This window comes from Tenrec ecaudatus, chromosome 3, assembly GCF_050624435.1.
Source record: "Tenrec ecaudatus isolate mTenEca1 chromosome 3, mTenEca1.hap1, whole genome shotgun sequence".
NCBI lineage: Eukaryota > Metazoa > Chordata > Mammalia > Afrosoricida > Tenrecidae > Tenrec > Tenrec ecaudatus.
Window position 1 is genome coordinate 140431558 of NC_134532.1, and position 19863 is coordinate 140451420.

A 19863-nucleotide genomic window follows, 5' to 3' on the forward strand; every position below is an offset into this window, starting at 1 on the left:
ACGCTCTGCTTCAGTTCTCTGTGCTGAAGTTCACAGGGTCCCACAATTTCCCCTTTTCAAGAGGTAGTGAAAAAGCAATGCTAAAGATTCTTTTCACCACTATACACTGAGGAGGTGAACTTCCACAAAAGCCAGTTAACAGTCAGCACATGGTTATTTTGAATGAAGCTATTAGTTACTGTTACTTTGAGGACTAAGGTTCACTTGGACAAAGCCAAGGTATTTTCAAACACTTCATATGCATGGGAAAACTGGCTACTGAACAAGGAAGATCAAAGAAGCACCGGTGCTTGGGAATTGTGGTGCTGGCAAAGAATATGAAAAGCAACACAGACTGCCAGAACACCAAACAAATCCGTCTTGGAAGAAGTACAGCCAGAATGCTCCCTGGAAGTGAGAATGGCAAGATGTTGTCTCATTTACTGTGGGCATGTTATCAGCAGAGACGAGTCCATGGAAAACGTCAGCATGCTTCGTAAAGGGGAGGGACAACGAGAAATAGGAAGGCCCTCAACATGATGGATTGACACCATGACTCCGTTGAGGGGCCCCAACATAGGAATTACTCTGAGGATGGCACAGGACCAGGCAGCGTTTTGTTGCATTGTACAGAGGGTGGCTAGCGGTCAGGACCAACTAGATGGGACCTGAAAACAGCAGCCAGTGCTTACAGAATAGACAGGGCATTTTGATTGGCCTCCAGAGACACTCAGAATGCTCAGGTCTGCCGCTTCCAGCAGGGACCCTAAATATCAAATGTAATTTAAATAAAACAGTTATTAAGTCTTAAGTGTGACCAAGACAAAGATATATCATCTGGATGATATATCAGGGGTTAAAAAAATTAACTACCAACAATTACAGGAAAAATTAGCATCTCCATAGATATACTTAAAACCATTGGACTTGCTTTTCTTTCCGAGATGGATATTTCTTGGTTTTGATCATTTTTTAAAGCTAATGGTGAAAAATAAACATTTTTTTCCACACCAGGACACAAAGATTAAAGTAAAAAAAACCAGTCTACTGGGAAGAAATAACCCCGACCCAGAGATCATCACCAATAGATTCACAAGCAACCATCCAACTGCTATTTTGCATATCCTTTCAGAGTGTTTCCTGGTTTCCGATGGTCATATTTGTTTAAAAAATTAAATTTGTTTACATTTGTCATTTAAAACAGAAGTTGCTTAAAAATTTGTGTACATATTTTTAGCATTTCCTATAACACCTTAGTGACTACGCATTGGGCTGAGATCCACGAGGTCAGCAATTCGAAACCACCAGTTGCTCAGAGAGAAAGACTTTCCACTTCCGTAAACAGTTACAGTCTTGGAAACTCCCAGGGCAAGTTCGCCCCTCTCATAGGGTCGCTGTGAGTCAGCACGAACTTGACAGTGAGTTTGGGTTTGAATTTTTGATAATACCTCATCACTTCCTTGACCCTAAAATGGGACTGACTGCATCACCCCCAAATCTGGTTTCTATCATTTCAGCACGGGAGTTTGAGATGTAGGAAAGCGCTGCTTCTGGGTACTTTCCAGTGGTTTCTGTGAACTTGGCACGAGGCAGTGTTGGCATCATCTCGGCCAGGGGGGGAGAAGAGACTCAGGTGGCGGTGGGATTACTGAGCAGCGATTGTGCCTCTGACCCGCAGCTAAGCCTTTGAAAGCCTTCAGGGAAAACTCTCCCATGTGACCATTCAATCGCTGCCCAGCCGGCACCATCCCGGCTGTGACAACGTTCTTAAACGTGTGGGTATCGGCTGGGTGCGTCCTCGCTGAGGCTGGAGGAGCACGGTGGCTACACCGCTGGGCTGCGGTTAACCGAGCTGCTCCCACAGGCCGTTCCACGGGAGAGCGATGCAGCCATCCGTTTCCTTAAGGATTCACGACCCTGGAAACAAACCCTGGGTTCCTACGCTTCGAAATCGTCTGGATGACAATGGGCTCGTTGGTTAAGGAGCCTGGACGATAGTCGAGGTCTTGCAGAAGCGGGGCGCCGGTATGGGGAGCTAGCAAGAGGCTCCCTGCGCTCCCCTGGCTGCCTGGGGCTCCGGGAGTCACTCACGCTTCTCTGGCTCCAGCCGAGCCTCCCACCCCACCCCCCAGCGCCCCCCAAGGCGTCCTATGCGCCGCACACCCGGCTGAGCGCACCGACTGGGAGCTGGCGGTGCCTGATGAAACTCACTGCCAAGGAGTCGTTCCCACTCACCGCGGCCCTATCTACAGTTTCAAAACTGACAAACCAAACGCATCGGATCTAGTCGATTCGATCCTGAAGGGCAGAGTAGACCTGCGGGGCGGGGGGGAGGGAGGGGAACAGGGTGCGGGGGTGCGGGTGTCGGAGACTGTCACTCTTTTACCGACGTGGACGCCTCCAGCTGCTCCAGGTTTCCCGGCCCACACAGCCCAAAGCTTAACGCACTACGCCACCTGGAGACTGTCAATCTTGACAGCGGGGCACGCTTAAAACGGAACCCTGAAGTGAGCTGCCCAAAACCGAACCCACAGCGCCACCAGGGTTCCGAATTCCCAGTCTGCAGGAGCATTGAAATGCACTCTACGCTTGGCAGCCCTGGAGAATTCAGAGGCCAGTAAGGGCAAGTCCCTGCTGAACACCCGAGGGGTAAAATAAGCAACTTCACTGAGGGTGGAATGTGGGTGTCCAGATGAATAGACCTCCTGGGCCCAGCTACCTTTGCCAGTCACCTTTCTGAGCCCAGAGCTGTCAGAGAAGCTAAAAACACCCTGCCTCCACCCCACCCTAAAGCCAAGAATGAAAATCACTGGCACCCACTCCTTTTACCCTTCCCCCTCCAAGTGATCATAGCCCAAGGGTACCCATCTCTGCCCTGCCCCCTAAGCCAGGGTATACATCTGACTTCACACAGCCACTTAGCCAAGGGCTCCATGCTGACTCCACCCAGCTACTGACACCCAAACCCTGCAAACCAGAGGCTCCTACTTTTGTACCCAGCCCCCAGGCCAGGAACCTGACCTACTCTCTCCAGCCATCTGCTGGGGTTCAGGGGCACGTCCTCCTAGTAGGCTCCCATGGACTGACTGCATCCCCTGCCTCACCTTCCATAACAATCCATAGGTCCCCAAATCTATTTGGTCTACTGCTTCCTTTTCAGAAAAAAGAGAAAGAAAAGAAATTACTGCTTCCTTTTCAGAAAAAAGAGAAAAGAAATTACCCTGGAAATTAAAAATTTCTGTACTCTAGCCCATAATCCAGGATAAGTGTATGCTTTTACTGCCCCCTGGATCTTTCTAGAGTGCTCCATTGTTCCGCCCTATCACCCCACCAGTAACCAGAAACCTACACACCTACTTTGATCACCACTGGGCAGCCCTACCTGCTCGGGGATGTCTTAGAGTTTCCATATCTCTCACTCACTAATCAAGAATGCGGGCATACCATCCAGCAACTGCCAGTGCACACACGCAATACTCAATGGAGCGACCTGTGAAGATGTTCCCTGCACCCACACTCAGATGATCGACCAGACACACATCATCTCACTGAGAATGCCAGCTACCACCTCAGCTGCCCTGCAGACTAGCAAGCAGAGACCTGTTCTCCCAGGCCCAGTTGCTGCCCCTCTCACCCAGAGACAGGTGCTAAAAGGCCTGAAAGGCCGGAATGATATGGATGCTCCACCTGCTTGGATATATCAAAACAAAGCAAAACAAAAACTCAGAACACAGTGAACAAATAATGTCTTAATGCATTGCAGGCAAAGGCATATAAAAAATAACAACCCACTGCTATCAAGTCATTATTGACTCATAGCAACCATAGAGGGCTTCCACAGCTTTTAAAATCATTTTAAGAATAGGCAGCCTCGTCTTTCCTCTGAGGAGCAGTTAATGTGCTCGAACTGTTGACGTGGCAGTTTGCAGTCCAATGCTTCCCAGACAGTGCTACCAGGGCTAGGAAATCATATCTTTAAAAGGCATGACAAGATGGTGCCAGCAAGTGACCAAAATAAAGAATCAGAGAGCTTTCTGGAGGAAAGAGATGGTCATGGATCCAAAAGACTAATGTGGAGGTCTCCGAGAGATCAAGAATAACCCAGGTAGCAAAGAAAGAAAAACAAAGTAGAAAAAAACAAGGGAAACAAAGATAAAGTAATAAAATCATTCAGGAAACCAATGTAAGACCAAAACTAATCAGAAACCATACAGAAACAGCAACTGGAAATTCAAAAGATCAACACTGAAACTTCAGAAATAGGCTTTATTACATGACATTAGGGGCCCTGATGGTGTAGTGGGTTACACAATGAGGCGCGAACTTCAAGGTTGGTGGCTCAGTCTCACCAGCCGTTCATTCTGCAAGAAAAAGACAAGTTTGATAACCAAACTTACTGCTATTGAGCCAATTCTTACTCATAGTGACCCTATAGAACAGGGTAGAACTGCCCCCAGGAGTTTTCAAGACTACAGCTGTTTACAGACGTATTAAAGCCCTGCCTTTTCCCAGAGAGGCCGGTGGTTTCAAACTAGTGACCTTGCAGTTAGCAGCCCAACATATAACCACGACAACACAAGGATTCCTTATGATTGTGATAGTGAGATATGTCAACTCCACACTCCTGGCCAGGGGAGGAGTCAAGGCCTGTCAATCAAATGTGGCCTTTTGTAGAAGATCAACAAAGACGATTTCTCTCTTTGCCACTGTGCCGTCCTCCATGCCGGGACTTCACTCGGATTCTGTATCTGCCTCCAAGGGTGGCCCCATGTGGGGCCGTGTTGTTGCCCTGCTGTGTTTCCACCGACCTTGGATCCACATGACTGCACTCACCAACCTGTGATCTCTCAGCTCCCCGATCCACCTCTCTGCTTCGTCACCCTGCAGCTACCATCGAAAGAGGGCCAGCTTGCATTGGACCTATGAATTGGAGTTTGGCTGACATGGGGCACCTTCTTCATGTCCAGTTGCATTTGATATAAAGGTCTTTCTTATACATTGATGAGTGTCACTGGTTTGTTTCTCCAGACAACCCAGCCTAACACAGTAATGCTCTCTGCTCCGGAAAAGATGTACAGCCTCAGAAACCCAAAAGGTTTCTGTTGGTTAAATTTAGGAAGGTAAAGGTAAACCTCAAAGTGATCACAAAGGTAATTAGCAGACCCACTCATCCAAATAAAAAAAGAAGACATACTCAGTAAACAAATCAGCAACAATGAAATGAAAGGAAAGGAAAAGAAATTCACAAACAAAAAAGCAGCCTTGGCACATCTTTCTTCTTCAGAGTAACTGGTGGATTCAAGCTGCCAACCTTACGATTAGCAGCCAAGCCCTTACCCACTGCGTGTCAAGGCTCTTTTCTCTGTGGTGAGGCCTTGGCAGTTTCTGGCTGGAAAGCATGGGCTGTCCAGATTCTGGTCCTGGATTCAATTCAGGCTCTTACCTTGTACTTGATTCTCCTGTCTCCTTAGCCTCCTCCAATCTGGAATGTCTCAAGCAATCTTTCGTGGTATTTCATCATCTTCTCACTTTTGAAGAGAATTGGTCGGTCAATTTTCAGACTATCCCTTACTTGACATTTGTCTGATGGATTCTCATCGTTAGATTAAGGTACCATATGTCGTTTTCACAAGCATAACACAGAAGTGATGTTACACCTTTTGGTGCATGGTAATAAAGAGGGGTATGTTGTTATCTTTATTAGTGATAACTTTTTTTAAAATTGTGGTAGAAACATATATATCCAAATATCGACAATTAAACATTTTTCACAGGTGCGATTCAGTGGCACTGAGGACATTCACCATGATTATCTTAACTTGGATCAATTGCTTAAGATAGTGTCTTACACGTAAAATGGACAGTACAGTGTAGTGTAATGTCTGACAATGACCATTAGCTGAGTTGCTGTTAATGAATATGTATGAAAATTATCAAAAGCCATTTTCTTGCTACATTTTTAATACATTCTAGACATCCTTATAATTGGATTGGATGCTGTTCACAGACTATCTCATTTAATACCTTCACAACAAGCATATGAGTTAGTAAATCAGAAACCATTGCCATTTGAGATTATTAGCAAATGAAAATCTTAAAGACTAGGCTAATCATTGACTAGCCGAAAATCACATGGTTTAGGAAACCAGAGTTTGAGCAAGATTTTCTCTCTGCAAATCTAATCTGTGTTCCATGATCCCATGCCACCTCTCATGCTGGTGAGAAATTATGACTACTTTAACAAAAGTTACCTTATTGTAAACTTCTCTGGAATAGATGGTCCAGGTTTGCCACAACCTGAAGGCGCAGACCAGCCTAAAGGCAGGGAGGTTGGGATGGGAGAGTGCTAACCCAAACAAGTCCAAAACAAGACCTTGTTTTGGGGTTCAAAGCTAATGAACTTTCAGAATCTGTGTCCAAGGCTGTCTTCCAAGGTACTCTGCATGGGTTTGAATTGCCAGTCTTTTAGTAAGCTATTGAATGCTTAACCATTTGCACCACCAGAGGACTAGTGAAATTAAAAAAAACAACAACTATGCCATTGAATCAATTCTGTCTCACAGAGACCAATAGACAGGGTAGAACTGACCCTGTGAGTTTCCAAGACTTTAAATCATTACCACAGTAGACAGTCTCATCTTTTTCCCTAGGGGCAGTTGGTGGACTTGAACTACTGATCTCATGGTTTGCAGTTCAATTCATAGCCCACTACACCACCAGAGCTCCATGGTACAATTTTGAAGAGGCCTATTTTCTATAATTCCTTAGTTCCAACCACTATCACAGGGTGGTCAGGTGTTTATCTTGTGTGAATATTGGATACTTGTCTAAAAATAGAATACCAACACCCATGTTCTACCTCCCTTACAACATGAGAACACACCTGTTTATCTTGATACCCAATGAACTCCTTCTTTGCAGGGATTCTCTGTCCTCTTGGGGTAGAAATAGAAATTACACTCTTTAAAGATCATTGAATAACGAACTAGATAGCGTCACTGGTCCAGTGAAGCATAGTGCCTCAAACAGGCACTTCAAGAGGAACCTCAAGGCTATTGATACCAACTTCGTTTTGCTTTTTAGACCACTGCCTTTTAAAATCCTGCATAGAAAATGCAAGCTCCAGCACCTGTGGTCATTGTGACCCAACCTGGGCTGAGTCCTTCATCCCGAGGCTCCAACTGGCAGACTGACTTGTGTGACTGCTTCAGCGACTGTGGAGTTTGTAAGTGCATGGGAAATGCCCTCCTATGTCTAAGGCTTGGTTCTCCAGAGAAGCAAGATCAGTGTCATTTGTATATGTATACCTAGAGAGAGATTTATATCAAGAAATGACTCAAAGAGTTGTAGAGGTTTAAGTCCAAGGATCGCATGTTAGATTGGAGGCAAGGATACTGTGAATCCTAGGATAGTGTCTAGATAGAAGATGGGCAGGTTTCAGTGAACCATTAAATAGATAAATTAAGGCCAAAACAAACACACAAAACTCACCACCTTCATGTCAATTCTGACTCATAGAAACCTTATAGGAGAGAGTTAGAATTGCCCCTATGGGTTCACAAGGTTGTACATCTGTCTGGGAGCAGACATCCTCATCTTTCTCCTATGGAGTGGCTAATAGATATTAACTGCTGACCTTTCAGTTAGCAGCCCAACTTGTAACTCACTGTACCACCAAGGATCCTTGATGATGAAGGCAGTGCTATAAAAAGAATGACCTTACCACATGCTCCACTGGAGAAAGAGAAGACTTTCTATTACCAAAAGAATGACATACTTTCCAAAATTGGGTCATCCCTGACATGGTTTGTGGGGGAGAGTGGGCTAGTTGATGTAAAGCTGAATTAAACCAGTAAAGACAGACAAAGCAGCAGATTCCATGGTGAAGATCCCATGATTTGAACTGACATTTGCGAAGTAAACTAACTTCCAGCTGTGACAAAGGCAGAGTGGAATAACTTGCTTCTCTGGTTTCATGCTTCCAGGTCTTTGTGGCACATTCTGCTTCATGTGCCTTTCATGTCAAGTTGCAGCTGACATGAATGAATGCTGCCTGTGTGGAACAAGTGTTGCAATGAGGACCCTCTACCGGACCCGCTATGGCATTCCTGTGAGTTGCTTCCAATATTTTAACATTCACATACCCAACCACACTCAAAATACTCGTATGTGATAAGCATGAAGGTCACTTGATGGCGGCCTTCACTTGATGAGGTCATTTGACTGGTATTTCCTGGTATTCAATTGTTCTGGCAACAGATCCTCTGCTTAGGTTACCTCTTTCTAGGTTTCTCTTGGAAATGCTAGCTGTAACCTCTCTCATATTTGCAATGTGTCTCAAACAATGAAGAGGATGGTTCCATATCGATCATGCTTTGCATGGATTATACAATATCTGTCTTAATCTTCACACCATCCTTGTGATATGAGTGGTCCATCATATGTTACCGACGAAGACATTAAGGTTTGAGGTAACGTGTCTTGTTCAAAGGTGTACATGGGGAGTACACTAGTCGGTTTTCACTTTAGCTTTCCATGTATTCCATTTCCATTGCAAGTGTCACCTTACATCGTAGGGAAACAAATTTATGTGCTGAATGTTTTTAGGAACAATTTATTTATTCTACTGAATTTATTTTAATTTTTCACTTAAATTTTTTTAAATTGTGAATGATTAATACTTGCTATACAAAGGTGCTTCCAAAGCATTCCTGGAAAGTTCACATTCTCTTTTCGTTCACTTTTTCCAAAACTTTTGAAACACTTTCATACATAATATTGATGACAAATTTAAACATCCAGAAATATATAAAGTAAATAAATAAAAGTTTAACCTGTTTATACTTTCAAATGATAAACACTTGATATATGTATTTTTCTTTTCTTTCTATGACTAATTGGAATATAAATGTAGATTATCCATAGAAATAGCTTTAGATCAAACACATACCAGAGGGACTCCACAGAAATCTCCGGGCGAGTTACTAAGAGGGAAATTTAACACTGATGGATCACAGGAAGAGCATCATAAATATAAGTAGGCACAGATCCACAAGGTTTTGAGGGGCTGGGGACTTTTGGTTTACCACAGTCAAGGCCAGCTAGAGTTGGACCTTAGCCCCGCCACTGTCTCAGCCAGAGACAGGACCATTTGGAGCCAAACGAAGGGGCTTAATCTCAAAACATCCACAGCTTGCTGCCGCCTCCAGGCAGGGATTTAACCCTTGCAGCCCCACAGGCAGGGATTGGGGCTCAGCTATATTGTTACTTTTGTTTACGTCTCTTCTCTTTATTTCCCCCACCCCAAGTCTCAGCGTGCTTAGGTTTTTTTGGATTTTTTTCTCCTCTTTGTCTCTTTCCTGTTCTCTCACACTCCACTTGCTGACCTGCAGACCACTCCCCTTAGCATAGGGCATCTACGCCTGAACCCCACCCAGTTAGGTAAGCTCCATCCTGTGCAGTGTAGCCCGAGGCTGGGGAAAGCCTGACTGACCTCCACCAGGGGATACTCTTCCCAAATGCCCAACTTCTTACTGAAGAATTCCTGCCTCCCATATGACTAAGGGAACTTCCTCCCGCCTACCTTAGTGCCTCACACAGCCTAAGGCAGCTCGGCCAACACTTGCCAACTTTCCAAGCTGCTGCTGTAACCGCTGCCCAACCTCCGCAGTGATCTACCTGGCCAAGGCAATTCCTCCCACCATTTGCAGTGTTCTACACCAAAGCAGGCAACCCGCCAGCCTTCTGGGATACTCCCCTGAGCGGAAAGCCACAGGAGGATAAAGTAGTAAGCTAATTACAACTGTAGGCAGTTCGAAGAAGTATTCCTATAAGTCTCCCAGAGAGAGCCAGTGCTCTTCAACTCCCTGAAAAATAGCACCTGGCTCCTCTAAAACAATGCAATTCAAACAGTCATCAGCCCCAATGGCCTCAACAAAAAAATAAAATAGGAGAAGCAAAAGGCAATGGCAGAAGATGTCCTGAACATAACAACATGCACAGAAGAAACAGATATTGAGCTGCCACAGAAAGAAATTTTCAGAATGCTGCTTGGAGTCAGACAGGATATGAGGGAAACAATACCGAAAAAGGATGAAATGAAAGAGGAGCTAAACTCATGCACCAAAGGGAAATACAAGAGCTCAGGGAGGAGATAACAAAAACCAGTAGCAGAGACACAGACCTCAAGAATCGACTGGAGGAAGCAGAGAACTGCACCAGTGACTTGGAGGACAGCCAAGCAGATTTTAACAAATGTGAACAAAAATCTAATAAGATCATCAGAGAAGCTGAAGAAAACCTAAGAGTTATACCTGATGCTATGAAGAGGAACAACATTAGAATTATTGGCTTACCGGAGGAAGACACAACAAAGAAGTCATCTGCAACAGTAGTGAGAAAATTCTTGGAGGAAAACTTCCCCAGCTTAATGAATAAAAACCAGGCAACCATTCAGGAGGCTGAAAGAACACCAGCTAGACTGAATCCCTAGAAGAAGTCACAAAGGCACGGGAAAAGGAGAAAATCATGAGAGCAGCTAGGGAAAAACAAGAAATCACATATAAAGGTTCCCACATAAGAATATGCCTAGACTTATCAGCAGAAACTATGAAGAAGAGAGAGTGGAGTAACATATTCGAAAAACATGGAAAACAATGTAAACCCAAGAATAGTCTAACCAGCCAAATTATTGATCAAGATAGATGGAGAAGAGTCTTCCCATACAAGGAAAAACTCAAAGAATTCATTAGAAGAAACCCAACCCTATAAAAGATCCTTGCCGACCCAGTATGGGCAGAAGAACAACACTCACCAAGCATAAATAAAAGACCGCCGCATAGAATCACCTCACCCAGAGGGCAACAAAGAGAAAACAGACCCCGAGATAACCTTGGCTAAAGGATGAAAAGAAGTAAAGAATGACGCACACACACATATGCACAACACACTAATAAGGAAGGAAGGTAGGAAAATACCCAACACAGAGCCCCCAGATGGATATAATAACCCTGAATAACAATGGCCTGAACTCAGGCATTAAAAGACCTAGGCTACCAGACTGGCTTAGAAAATACAATCTGTATTAAACAGGGTTCTCTAGAGAGATAAAACCAGATTACTGATTATATATATATATATAGTTCAATATATAACACAATAATATATATATATAGTTCAATATATAACACAAGAAATGAACTGTTAAATTATGTACAGATGGATAGATAATACAAGAAATTAACAGGTAAATTATAAAGCCGTACAAATGGCTCAGTGCAGCTTACTCCCATGAGAGAGTGATGAGACACTAGCATTCCTTCAAGTCTTGAGAGCCGCTAGGTAGTCCTCTGTAGAGATAGAGATATAGACTGTCACAGCACAAGCAGCAAACAGCAAGGCAGGTCACCAACTGTCAGTCCTCACGGCTCAGGAGATGTAAATTTCAATCGTGTGGCCTTAAAGGGACCTCAACTTACAGTGACACAGTCCACAGGCTAGGCGTCCCACGGGTAGTGTGCCCTTTCAATTGAGGCACAGAACAAGCAAGGCAGCTGCACACTGGTCTGATGATTAAAGAGCGAGAGACAAGAAAAGCGAGGCTCACCGAGTCATTTATCTCTCCACCCTTCAATCAATCCCACTTGTGTTTGTCGGCCAGACTGGCACAAAATCCATCAATCTGCTGCCTACAAAAGACACAGCTCAATGGTACAGACAAAAATAGGCTGAGAATCAAAGGCTGGAGAAAGGCATATCAAGCAAACAGCAATTCAAAAAAAGCAGGAGTCACAATCCTAATCTGGGATAAAATTGACCTCAAAGTGCAAGCCATAAAAAGAGATAAGGTACTGGGGTGAGGACCAGGTAGTAAGGCAGGGACCAGACCAAATCCAGGGATACATATGGTAGCCAACTAAAAAGGAGATGGGGAAAGGGAAAAAAAAGGGGGGTAGCAGGGCACAGGGCACTAACCAACCCAAGGGGAGGGTATTGTTTATATCACCACAGGGAAAGAGGGACCAGACTTCAATCCAGTGCTCCAAGATGTGAAGACAATATGCCAGCATGGAGTAGGGAACCAATGGAGAAGTCTGAGGTGCCTGCCCCACTCCCCACTATATGGACATCTGCCCTTTCCCCCAGAATTTATTTCAGAGGACAGCACTGATCTGCAGCTCTGGGAGAGGGACATGTCTGATGAGAGCACACGAGAGCAAATGAAAGGGGAAGAAGAGAGAGTGGAGCATATCCTAGCCCACCAAGCCTTGATGAAGAGATTCATGCTCAGGCAGCCAATTCACAGAAAAGACTATATGGCCGGCTCCACTATGAGACACGACATCCCTCACTGACTCATAGCCCTACAGGAGACAACACTGGAGAAACAGTTTGAGAATTCTGCCCGATCTTATCCCACCAGACGGAGACAAAACACGAATGGGTGAAACAGAACAGCAAGGGGAACAGAACAACGAAGTCCTCAGGGAATACCAAAAATAGACTTTGGTGCCAGGGCTTAGCACCCCAACAGACTCGACTGGAAAACACTCCTAAAGGCCAACAAACAGTCCTTAAACTAACTACAAGCTTTCTTTCTTGTGTTTTGTTTTGTTTTGTTTTGTGTCAATGGCTTATTGTTGTTGTTTTGTTTTATGTTGTTGCTCGCTTTTGCTCTGTCTTGTTTTTGTGCATGTTATTATCTCTACAGGTCTGTCTAAATAAAATAGGCTAGATGAACAATCTGGAGGAGAAAACAACGGGACCGACAGTTCTGGGGAGTCATGGGAGAGGAGGAGGTGGAGGAAAAAAGTTGGTGCTGTAAACAAACCCAGGGACAAGGAAAAAACAAATGATCAAAATAAGTGGTGAGGAGGTTGTAGGAGGCCTCGTAGGGCGTGACCAAGGGTAATGTAACCGAGAGGAATTACTGAAACCCAAATGAAGGCTGAACATGATAGTGGGACAAGACAAAAGTCAAAGGAAATAGAGGAAAGAGCTAGGAGGTAAAGGGTATTTAGAGAGGTCTAAATACAGGCATATACATATGTACATATATTTATAAATGTGGATGTATAAATAGATATATATGCATATATGTATACATTTAGTATTAAGTACTCAGTATTAAGGAAGCAGATGGATATTGGGCCTCCACTCAAGTACTCCCTCAATGCAAGAACACTGTTCTATTAAACTGGCATTCCATGATGCTCACCTTCCCGACATGATTGCTGAAGACAAAGTGGGTGCATAAGCAAATATGGTGAAGAAAGCTGATGATGCCCAGCTATCAAAAGATATAGCGCATGAGGTCTTAAAGGCTTGAAGGTAAACAAGCGGCCATCTAGCTCAGAAGCAACAAAGTCCACATGGAAGAATCACATCAGCCTGTGTGATCATGAGGGGTCGAAGTATGAGATATCAGACATCAAAGAACAAAAAATCATATAATTGTGAATGAGGGGAAGTGTGGAGTGGAAACCCAAAGCCCATCTGTAGGCAATTGAACATCCCCTTACAGAAGGGTCTCAGGGAGGAAACGAGGCAGTCAGGGTAGAGTGTAGCAACGATGAAACATACAACTTTTCTCTAGTTCCTCAATGCTTCCTCCCCCTCCCCCATCCACTATCATGATCCCAATTCAACATTACAAATCTTGCTAGACCAGAGGACGTACACTGGTACAGATAGGAATGGGAAACACAGGGAATACAGGACAGATATCCCTTCAGGACCAGTGGTGAGAGTGGCGATACCAGGAGGGCGGAGCGAAGGTGGGATAGAAAGGGGGAACCAATTACAAGGATCTACATATAACCTCCTCCCTGGAGGATGGACAACAGAAAAGTGGGTGAAGAGAGACATCAGATAGTGCAAGATATGACAAAATAATAATCTATAAATGATCAAGGGTTCATGAGGGAGTGGGGAGTGGGGTGGAAGGGGGCAAAATGAGGAGCTGATGCCAGGGGCTTAAGTGGAGAGCAAATGTTTTGAGAATGATGAGGGCAATGAATGTACAAATGTGTTTTGCACAATTGATATACGTATGGATTGTGATAAGAGTTGTATGACCCCCTAACAAAATGATTAAAACAAAAAAAGAAATAGCTATAGATCTAGATAAATCAGTTTTTGGTTTAGAAGTTGTTTTTGTTTTGTTTCTTAAAAAGGGTTAATATTACAATGTAACTCTCTCTCTCTCTCTTTTAATTTGGTAGACCCCTTTCCCTGTCAGGAATACTGTTTTTTGTTGGTTTGTTTGTTTTTAATGTCTGAATAATTCCATCTTATAGCTAATTAACTTAATAATTTTTCTTCTTATGAAACACTAAATAATGTTGCAACTTAAATAATTTTACATAAATGGTTATACATGTGCACTAGTATTTCTTTCTTTTTTAAAATAATTTTATTAGGGGCTCATACTACTCATCACAATCCATACATATACATCAATTGTGTAAAGTACATTTGTACATTCATCGCCCTCACCATTCGCAAAATATTTGCTCTCCACTTAAGCACCTGGCATCAGCTCCTCATTTCCCCCTCCTCCTTCCCCTCCTCTCCATTTCTCATTCATGAACCCTTGATAATTTATAAATTATTATAATTTTGTCATGTCTTACACTGTCAGATGTCTCCTTTCACCCACTTTTCTGTTGTCCATCCCCCAGGGAGGAGGTTCTGTGTAGATCCTCATAATCGGTTCCCCCTTTCTACCCCACCTTCCCTCTACCCTCCCTGTATCACCATTCTCACCTCTGGTCCTGAAAGGGTCATCCTCCCTGGATTCCCTGTTTCCAGTTTCTATCTGTACTAGTGTACATCCTCTGGTCTAGCCAAATTTGTAAGGTAGAATTGGGATCATGATAGTGGGGGGTGGGGGGGAGAAAGCATTTAGGATCTAGAGGAAAGTTGTATGTTTCATTGTTGCTACCCTGCACCCTGACTGGCTCATCTCCTCCCCAAGACCCTCTGTAAGCCGATGTCTGATTGTCTACAGATGGGCTTTTGGTCTCCACTTCGCAATCCTCCTCATTCACAATGATATGATTTTTTTGTTCTTTGATGTCTGATACCTGATCCTTTCAACACATCGTGATCACACAGGCTGGTGTGCTTCTTCCATGTGGGCTTTGTTGCTTCTGAGCTAGATGGCCACTTGTTTACCTTCAAGCCTTTTAAGACCCCAAACGCTGTATCTTTTGATAGCCGGGCACTATCAGCTTTCTTCACCACATTTGCTTATGCACTGCTATTTCTGTAGAATATTCTAGATAGTAAATTAGTAGATTTCAAGGTTTACACATTGAAATTTTTGATAGATACTGCCAAAGTGCCCTACAAAACTGAAAATGAATAATCAATAAACAGGATAGTTACTTGCTTATCTCATAAAGCTCCATTACACCCGCCACAAAAAATAAAACAGGGAGAGGCAAAATAAAAGGTAAAACTAAATCACTCCACTCATGAAATAGCCTAATCACTTTTTATTTGGTATTCATTGTTTTTATCCACTAACAATATACAAGTGTATCATTATTGTATAGTATCATCTTGCCAGTTAGAGAAATAAAAATGGTATTTCATTATTTTGATGATTATTAGAAACCTTTTTGAAAACTCATTGTCCTTTTCAACTTTTCAGTAAGTTATATATTCATTTAAAGTTTCTCATCACCCAAAAGAGACATTCACGGCGCACCCCTCCAGCAAGAATTCCCCTTCTCCCCACACCTCTAGACCCTGGTAATCACTAATAAACTTTTGCCTCTATGTATTTGCCTATTCTAGATCATACAGTATTTGTCCTGTTGAGTCAGACTTATTTCACTTATCATGTTTTGCTAAATTTTCTTTTTCCTGACATTACTAATTATTGTTTTTTTAATTAGAATTTTCCATGTACCATATTTGTAAATCAATGTTAAATTCTTTGTCAGTTTTCTAAACGTCTTCTCAGCGCATTCATTGCATCAGATAGTCTATCTCTTTCATGTTCTTAGTGAATTTTCCCCCTGAACTTCCTGATCTTTGTTTGTTTGTTGTTGCTATTGTTTTTATAGTTTTATTGGGTTACAATCCAAATTGACCTGCACCCTGTGAACTACTCCTGGTGCTCAGCTCTGGTCCCAGGATTTCTCTTCACCACCATTGTATGCATTTCTTCCATTTTAGATTCTCTTATAACCCGTATCTCCTTTTTCTTGGCTCAGACCTTCATTTTGGTGGCACAGAGAGTGTCTAAATGGGGTGAAAAAGAGTTTAGTTCCTGAATATCTTTACTCTTTTTTTTAAAATATCTTTACTCTTATACTTACTTGAGAATTGGTTGGATATCTGTATTTATTTTTCAAATATAAAGCAAGAAGCAAGCATTTAATGTCACACACAAAAAAGATGATAGTAAAATCAGTGAAAACATTCCTAAATGTATCTATGCAAACTGAATCCCAAGGAGAGATGCTGCCAAGAAAAAGGTCGTGAGAGGGCCCTAGCTGACTTCCTCTGCCGTTCCAATGGCTCCACGGCAGCCTGTCTCCACTCTCCATCTTTCTTTACCTACTCTGACACTAACCATTCCTCTCAAGGCACTCTGCTTCTATGCTGGGTTCCATAATTCCTGCAGTGGCCACACAGAACTCACAGACAGTATTCAAAATTAAGGGGACATATCAGGGGAGTTAACAGGATTAGTAAACAGTAAGGCTAACAAACAAAAACAGTAAAGATACAGTCAGTGATCCACAGCAACACGTCTTCTCGGCCAGTAGCCAAGTCCCTCTCGAGTCCTCAGCCTCTCAGCCTAGTGTCTCCTTGGTTTTCATCTCCATGAAACAGGAAGCCAACTTGATGCTCTACCGCCATGTCTTACAGTCTGTGCTACCCTGGTGTTCTGTCACCTGGTCTCCCTTTGGCCCCTAGTGCCTCTGGACTTGGCTTCTGCCACTTTAGACAGAGATCTTAAATGTGCACCACTTCCAGTGGTCCTGGGATTTCTTTCTCTTCCTTCCTTGACAGCTTTTAAAAAAGTTGTTGTTGCAGTTTTGTTGGCACACAATCCACATATTATACAATCTAATACTTCATCATACCAAAAAGACTTGTACAATCTTATCCATAATCACAACTCAGTCTTACAACCAGGGGAGTGGCAGCTAAAACTGACCAACCCTCTCTATTAATGTTGTGTATGCCTTATTTGCATAGTCCCACCCAATTGTTTGGAGGGAATTACAGAGACAGGGATAGAAGAGCCATATTACGTAATTTCTCTCCACCACAAATGTCTCTGCTCCTCCTCAAGATGTGTGAAAACCTGCAATTCGTAAACTCCACATGAATTTAACATTTCTACCTCTTTTCTATTTTTAAACAGGGATCCATCTGTAACGACTACATGGTGACTTCTTGCTGCCCTCACTGTTCCCTCTGTCAAATCAAGAGAGACATCAATAGAAGGAGAGCCATGAATGCCTTCTAAAGAGCTAATTGTAAGTCGTCCCTCCCAGAATCTGTTGGCCTTTTGAAACACAATTAAAGACTTTGTAAGTTACTCGTTGTTCTGGATAGCAATTCCGTGATAATTCCTGAAGTCACTGAGAGTGTTATCTTAATAAAAAGTTTTATTTCACTTTTTTTCTTAGGAAGAAGACAGCGTTGTACCTTGGGATCTTATTTTAGTAAATAATAGTGAATTTTCTAGACTTCTTTTGGTCTATTTGACAAAACCCTTTAAAAAAAAAAAACTCACTGCCATCGAGTTGATTCTTATAAATAGTGACCTTATATATAGCACAGGGTAGAACTGTCCCTGTGGGTTTTTGAGACTGTAACCCTTTGTGAGAGTAGAAAGCCTGGCCTTTCTCGTGTGGAGTAGCTAGTGCTATCCAACTGCTGAGCTTGCGGTTAGCAGCTCACCACGTATGTAATCCACTACCACCGCTCCTTGACTATTTGTAAAACAGGAGGGTAAATACTGTGATAAAGATACAAAAGGGGTAGAAATCAAGCCTTCTGACAAATGAAATCACACAGGAAATCGGCAAATTACAAAATAGTAAAGCCAATGAAAATTACATATTGTGTAATACTTGGGTTGATTGTAGTATAAAATATCTATCACAGCGAGGAGATTTAAACAAATGCAAAAGGTGAACTTAGGAAGAGCTGGCTATAGACTTCAGAATATTTGGAAACATTCAGATTTTCAAAATCTGAAATTCAGTCAGTCATAGTCAACCAATTGTTCCTAGTTTCCTAGGATTAGATATTGGGAATATATTAAAATAGAAATTGGCATGGTATATGCAGTTCCCTATAGAATATAGCTTGTAATATAAAACACATCTTGAGTAAGGGAAGAAAGCATTTTTTCTATTCTTTGCAATATCCCACTTTATTGAATAAGTGTATAGGTCCAACAAAAAGAACTCTTGCAATTGACTTAATGGCCATTGGTCTTTTGTATAGGTGCTAACTTTGCAACTTTTCTTTAAATCTAGAATGATTTTTAAATTACATTTATTAAAAATGAAAGTATACATTAATAAAGCATGTTTTCTTAACTATTCTTTGTGTATCTTACAGATAAAAATCTCTTATTGGAACAATGAAAATCAGCAGATATGCCTTCAGCTTGACAACTTCTCCACGTTTTGTATCTGAAATATGATAAATAAGTTTAATCAGAATTGATGAGCAAAACATCAGTGATTTTATTTTAAAAGAATGTTGTCCCTTGGTTTTTCTGTTTTCTGACTTGTAAATTTTGGAGATTACATTTGAAATCTAAACCAAGGGTTTTACTCACAAAATCTTTTATGTGACTTTACTCTCATTAAAATGACTTTATGTCATCAGTTAATTTCAAGGGCCAATCTCATGATCTCATCATTGGATGTCACAACCAGAGAGCTTGCTTCATGTGCAACTCTCTCCCTCTCACCTAAGAACCTCAAGAAAAAAGGTGGTAAGATGATGACTCCAGGACAATTATAGGACATTTAGGCAATACACGGCCCTCCTTTCATATTATCTATAATTGTTGTTGATTCTGAGAATACAAGATTTTATGTAAACAATACTCTATTTCCTGCTTCAAAACAGCATGATTTGTTTGATGTGTTGCTGATTTTCTTTCCCTTTTGAATATGAGGAATCACCAAGTAATAAAAATTCAATAACAAAATTAAATATGGCTCACTTTTGGTTACATGTTAAAGGATACATGTGTGAAGCATCAATCCAATTTTTCACCATTTCTTATCCTTTTTGATCTAGCATTTTCCATTGATGAACCACTCCTACACTATCTTTTTTTATCTTTTTTATTAACAGTTTCATTGGCATACAATTCACATATCAGACAAAGGAAAACGCTGATTGTGGTGATGGTTGTACAACTCTTCTTGATCTGCTTGGGAAAAAAACAGTGCGTACATGAACTGGAATCACAGTAGGAATACATTTTTAACAGTTTTATTGGCATGAAAGTCACATATGCAATTCAGTAGTTCAGTCACATCAAGAAGAGTTATGTAATCATCACCGCCATCAGCTTTAGAACATTTTCTTTGCTCTGATAGTCATCATCATTACCTCCCTATTTCCCTCAAATTTCCGGCCATACACCACCACTCCCCTCCACCCACAAAAAACCCTCACCACCATCAACTGATTCCAATTTTAGCGACTGACCCAAGTGCATTCCATCTGTTGGTGGCAAACAGGCCCCACTATGCAGCACCGGCTTCTGTTTACCCCATAACGTGCTGTCATTTCCTACAGCTGCTCTAGCAAAGTACCACGAGGTGGATTGCTAGAAAGAAGTGTATTTTCTTACAGTTTGAGAGGCCAGAAGTTGAATTCAAG

The 19863-nt window shown here is 42.3% G+C and overlaps 1 protein-coding gene across 1 annotated transcript; it reads left to right on the top strand.

Moving 5' to 3' along the window:
* The first annotated feature begins 7092 nt into the window (after positions 1–7092).
* PLAC8 (placenta associated 8) lies at positions 7093–17473 on the top strand. The gene is made up of 3 exons (XM_075544904.1): positions 7093–7204; positions 7965–8089; positions 17369–17473. Exons 1-3 carry the CDS (start codon positions 7093–7095, stop codon positions 17471–17473), a joined length of 342 nt encoding a protein of 113 aa, XP_075401019.1.
* The last annotated feature ends 2390 nt before the right edge of the window (positions 17474–19863 follow it).

Coding starts and splice junctions, on each gene's coding strand:
- PLAC8 (XM_075544904.1), top strand. CDS start 7,093: ATGCAAGCTCCAGCACCTGTGGTCATTGTGACCCAACCTGGGCTGAGT. Junction 7,205..7,964: donor CTTCAGCGACTGTGGAGTTT/GTAAGTGCATGG, acceptor TCATGCTTCCAG/GTCTTTGTGGCACATTCTGC. Junction 8,090..17,368: donor GGACCCGCTATGGCATTCCT/GTGAGTTGCTTC, acceptor ATTTTTAAACAG/GGATCCATCTGTAACGACTA.